General features: G+C 35.7%; 1 protein-coding gene across 1 annotated transcript in view; it reads right to left on the bottom strand.

The window, feature by feature from the left end:
• Positions 1 to 660: 660 nt before the first annotated feature.
• mvb12bb (multivesicular body subunit 12Bb) overlaps positions 661 to 6,000 on the bottom strand; it is a 160,698-nt gene continuing 155,358 nt past the window's right edge. Inside the window, exon 10 of the mRNA XM_067412592.1 lies at positions 661 to 3,013. Coding sequence (XP_067268693.1) covers positions 2,957 to 3,013 — 57 coding nt within the window. The 3' untranslated portion in view covers positions 661 to 2,956. The remainder of the gene's footprint in view (positions 3,014 to 6,000) is intronic.

The raw sequence follows: 6,000 nt of genomic DNA, 5'->3' as shown, positions 1-6,000 counted from the left end.
TCAACGAGGTACTAAAACCGCAAAAGTTTTTTCTTTTGCGTACAGATAACGTTGTCGTCAAAACTATCCCCGTTCTCAAGGATCCGCGGAAATGACTAAAAACGTTGCCAGGATAGTACAAATCCGATTCCAAAAAGTTGGGACGCTGTACAAAAAAAGGAATGCAATAATTTACAAATCTCATGAGCTTATATTTTAGTCACAACAGAATACGGATAACATCAAATGTTGAAAGTGAGACATTTTGAAATGTCATGCCAAATATTGGCTCATTTTGGATTTCATGAGAGCTACACAATCCAAAAAAGTTGGGACAGGTAGCAATAAGAGGCCAGAAAAGTTAAATGTACATATAAGGAACAGCTGGAGGACCAATTTGCAACATATTAGGTCAACTGGCAATATGATTGGGTATAAAAAGAGCCTCTCAGAGTGGCAGTGTCTCTGTGGCAGTGAGTGGCAGAAGTCAAGATGGGCAGAGGATCACCAATTCCCCCAATGATGCAGCGAAAAATAGTGGAGCAATATCAGAAAGGAGTTTCTCCAACCCGTTCTCACACCCAAGGCATCAAAATCTGAAGCATGGTCAAGTGCCTTCGGCATCACGATGAAGATGCTAAAGGTGCCCCTAAGCGTCATTTTTCGATGCGCTGGGTGCTCCATTCATTTCAATGATAAACCTTTGGCGTCATACACAGACACATTTTATTCTTTGCGTTTATTAAAGCAGACATGATTTTATTAATTTTTAAAGGCTACTTTTATATTTTGGAGCAACTAACCCAACTCCCACCCTAAACCTACCCATATCTAAACAATATAAAACACATAACAGGCAAATAAATTTACAGTCACAAGTATTTATTGCAAAAACGGACCAAAACAGTATAAAAGCATTAACTCATGTTGCATTCTGAAGTCATACGATGTCTTTATGTGAAGAACAGAGTTGATCTTGATGTTTTAATCACTGAAATGATGATCCCGCTGCCCCGTGAACAAACTCAATCAATCTCATTCAAATAATTCAAAAGACTCCTGAGCATGTCACAATCGCTCACAAGAGCCAATGACATTTTACAATCAATACAATGGTCACAAGACATATGAGAGCCAATGCAATTTCATTATGAAATCTCACGTAACAGGCGGCAATATTTGAAATTTGATGTGTTCATGATCTTCGGCGGATGGAGATGCTGATCGCTTTTCTTCATACAAATCAATCGTTTGGCCTCGGAAAACTTGGATTATTTAACTTTTTGAATAACTTGTGGATTCAGTCGTATGTTATATCCTGTATTTTATATCATGTTCACACAAATGGGTAGGTTTAGGGATGTGATGGGGTTGGGTTACATGTTAAACATGTCTAAATAGCGTAAATTAATGTAAATAAAATTATGCTTGCTGATTAAATTGAAAAACACACTACAACATGTCATAAAGGCAAAATCATAAACCAATACAATTTCACCATGGCGATAACCCAGTGCGTATGTGTATGACGCCAAATATTTCCTACTGAAATGAATGGAACACCCAGCGCATCGAAAAATGATGCCAAGGGGCACCTTTAGCGTCTTCATTGTGACGCGGAAGGCACTTGACCATGCTTCGGATTTTGACGCCTTGGGAGTGCGAATGGGTTGGTTTCTCAGAGAAAAAATGCGAAGAGTTTGAAGTTATCATCATCTACTGTGCATAATATCATCCAAATATTCTGAGAATCTGGAACAATCTCTGTCCGTAAGGGTCAAGGCCGGAAAGCCATACTGGATGCCCGTGATCTTCAGGCCCTTAGACGGCATTGCATCACATACAGGAATGTAATATTCCATTACATTAGAATTACATGCTAATGCAATGGAAATCCCAACATGGGCTCAGGAATACTTCCAGAAAACATTGCCGGTGAACTGGGACAACGTGTCATCCGGACTAAATAGGACAAGGACAACCCAAGTTGTTTTTAGCGCTCAGTTCAGAAGCCTGCATCTCTGATGGTATGGGGATGCATGAGTGCGTGTGGCTTACACATCTGGAAAGGCACCATAAATGCTGAAAGGTATATCCAAGTTCTAGAACAACATATGCTCCCATCCAGACATCATCTCTTTCAGGGAAGACCTTGCATTTTCCAACATGACAATGCCGGACCACATCATGGCTGCATAGATGAAGGATCCGGGTACTGAAATGGCCAGCCAGCAGTCCAGATTGTTCACCCATTGGAAGATGCGACAAAAAAAGACCTAAGACAGTTGAGCAACTAGAAGCCTGTGTTAGACAAGAATGGGACAAGATTCCTATTTCTAAACTTGAGCAACTTGTCTCCTTAGTCCCCAGACTTTTGCAGACCGTTATAAAAAGAAGAGGGGAGGCCACACAGTGGTAAACGGCCATGTCCTAACTCTTTTGAGATGTGTTGATGCCATGCAATTTAAAATCAACTTATTTTTTCCTTAAAATTATACATTTTCTCAGTTTAAACATTTTTCATCTATGTGGTATTCTGAATAAAATTATTGAAATTTGAAACTTCCACATCATTACCGTTTGTACAGTGTCCCAACTTTTGTGGAATCGGGTTTGTAGTTGCTGACGTTGTTTTGTAAAGAAACACTATGTGCCTATAGACTGAACACGTAATATGTATGTGAAAGACTTTTTAAATTTGTATTTTTGAGATAGTAAATTGTTTCAAAAACGTGCACATTGTAACCCGTTTTTTTTTTTTAAGTTTCCATTTTAAGGCCCCCTAAATACTGTTGTATAAATTAATGGCCAAACCACATTCAAAGTTTACAGTTTTTAGTTTAAAATGGTGTAGAGAAAACGCCCCTAAGTGTGTATAAACCCTGATCTTTGGATTGTCAAAGGACATATAATGAGAGCTCACTACACTGTTTGATTCCTTATATCAGTGTTACTGGTGAATCTTCACTCTCTAGAGTCACTGGGTCCATGGGAAGGCTGCAGCGCTGTTTTCAGTGTTGAAACAATAGTTGTACTGTAAAACAAACAGAAATAAAGAATTATGACTTTGGCAATTCAAACACACAAAAACAAAGCAATGCTGACCATGCTATTATCAATGATAAAGGTTTTTTTTGTGCGTGTTGCATTGTACAGTTTTTTTTTTCCTTTTCTAGACTGAATGAAGCATATATGCTGTTATAACTGTCACCATTGCACAATTCCGTCTAATATCAACTGTAGCACTTTTTACTTGTATTGCCCCCTCTTACAGATCAAATTTGTCTTTACCCAGTAAATGCTGCTAAATGGCTCCCCCTTGTGTAAGTGATCAAAAACACAGCCACTGAATCATGAAGGTAAACATAATGTTCACTCGATTAAATATAAAGAAGAATGAACAGAATCATATACCAATCTCTTAGTTACATTTGAATAAATTATTATTATAAATGAATAATTATAGCCTGTTATATAATTATATACTGTTATGTAAATAATTATAGCCTGTTATATTTCTACACAGTATTTTTTTTTGTTGTTGGTTTAACTTAAAAAAGCAACCTGGTGGCCTTAAAATGTTGAGTTTATTGAAATTAAAAATTTGAGTTGATACAATGAAGGAAATTGGTTTAATAAATAGAAACTCATATATAAATCATTGTAAATCATGAAAATAGCACAATTTAGTATGTTTCACTGCATCATCACAAATAAAACACACAATTACAGAATATGCTTACAAAATCTATTAATAATATTTGAATAAAGTTTGTCGATTCTCACATTTTTTTGTGTTGTATTAACTCAAATTTTTTACTTCAAAGAACTCAAAATTAAGGCAACTTATTTTTTAAATATATTTTTTTACAGTGTATAAAAACAATATTTTTTGTGACTAAACTGGGAGAATTGAAAATTACATTATGGAAAAGTATGCTACACTAGAAATCACAACTGAAAAAAAAGTTTTTTTTTTTTACAGTTCTATTGTTACAGTGTAATTATATATTTAAGTGAGTACTATTAATTAACTACATGTACTTATTATAGGGTTATGTTAAGATTAGGGTTTGTTTGAGGGATAGTTGCATGTAATCATGCATAGTTTACTGTTATTACTATGGTAAGTACATGTAACAAGGATACTGTAAAATAAAGTGATACCAATAAACAAAACAAAGACAGAATTAATGTAATGCTTTTACTTCTTCATGAAATGCCCTTATAAGATGTTATGCAGATTCGCAGCACTAGGTGATGCTGGAGGATCACGAAACAACACTGTCTTCTGTTCAGAAACCTCTCTTTCTCTCCCTTTCATCTACCTGAAGCAAAACTGCAAGTTCCACCAACATGTCACATGTCACACGCCGCTTAGTTATAATAAAAAGTCACACACAGCACCCGAGTAATAAATAAGCAAGTATGTGTGTGTATGTGTGTGTGTGCGCATGTATAAATGATGGATGGAAAGGAATGGGCTGTTATCACAGAGTGCATGTATCACTGCCTGCCATTTTTACACAGGCCCGTGACAGGACAGTGACACACGGAACATGGGCGGCAGCCTCCGAGATGAGCAGATCTTCATTTCCTGTTCCTGCTCAGAGCAGGTGAAAATATGTGACATGTTGTCTTCATTAATTCCCCCTTCATTTGAATATCTCCCCGTCTGCTCTCTGGATGTCCTCTCGGTCTCTTTCTCCCTCACATGACCATATGTACAGCCACACACACATTATAGCATATTATAGGTCTGGTTTGATTGAAGCATCGCTCTTTCAAACAACATCACATATTGTGCATCTTTATAGTCCACGTTTTATTATATATTCTAGGTAGCTGAAAACACGCACACACACACACACACACACATATGCACACCCTGAATCATTAGCCTCCCTTCAATAACATTTTTCAGCTGTGCAAACTACATAAAGACGTCAGCTCAAATCACTAACTAATTAACACTTAAAAAGACACAAATTAGATATGCGTGGCTAAAAGCAATTATAATCTCGACGAGTTTTGCAAATCATTTGGGAAATGAAAAGAATGCGTAATTGCTGGAACCAACATCTTCAACAAAAAAATGGCTCAAGTGATGCTTGTTAGGGAGCGGTCTTATCGACGGACCCGATTGTGATTACGACACTTTTCCGCAATTACATGTGCATATGTTTAATGTCACAAAATGCCTCTTTTTAATGAATGTGTTTTTAATAGAATTAGCAATCAGTCAATTACGATGTGCATCAAGGCCCCGAGCAGAGAAGTTATCATCCGGAGACTAATGAAGGAATACGTGCAGATTCCTACTGGAAATATGTATTCAGCTCTTGGCCTATAAATGCAACTAAATTATATTATATGCTCACTTAAAACTATAATTTTTGTAACATTTTACATTACAGAATCCATGTAAAATAATTACTATGGTAATAACAATTACAATATGTGATTACAAATAGCACTACAAAATAATATGTGTACTTAAAGTGTACTGAAGAATGAACTGTGTAATAAGGTAACTGCAAGGGTTAAGGTTCGGTTTAGGGGGTTAGTACCTAGTTATTACTCAGGTGTTGCAATTACAATAATAAGTACATACACTGTACAAAAATTATTTAGAAAAAAGTTACCTGGTTGTCTTAAAATTTTAAGTTCATTGAAATTAAAATTTTGAGTTAATATAATGAACATTTTTTGAGATTCGACAACCTTTATTAAAATATTATAAAAAGATTTTGTAAGCATTTTATTTCTGATGACGCAGTGAAACATGCCAAATAGTGCTATTTTCATGATTTATCAGATTTTTTATGTGGTTCAGACACAATAATATTTTGAGTTTCTATTCATGAAACAAATTTCCTTCATTGTTTCAACTCAAATTTTGTAATTCAATAAACTCAAAAATTTAAGGCAACCAGGTTACTTACTTTTTTAAGTTAAACCAACAAAAACCAACAATTTTTTTTTTTTTACAGTGTAGTATGCACATGGGGAACATGACTG

The sequence above is a fragment of the Pseudorasbora parva genome, chromosome 13 (assembly GCF_024679245.1).
Source record: "Pseudorasbora parva isolate DD20220531a chromosome 13, ASM2467924v1, whole genome shotgun sequence".
In the NCBI taxonomy this organism is placed as follows: domain Eukaryota; kingdom Metazoa; phylum Chordata; class Actinopteri; order Cypriniformes; family Gobionidae; genus Pseudorasbora; species Pseudorasbora parva.
The sequence above is the reverse complement of the archived record's forward strand: the minus strand, read 5'-3'. Positions and strand labels throughout refer to the sequence as shown.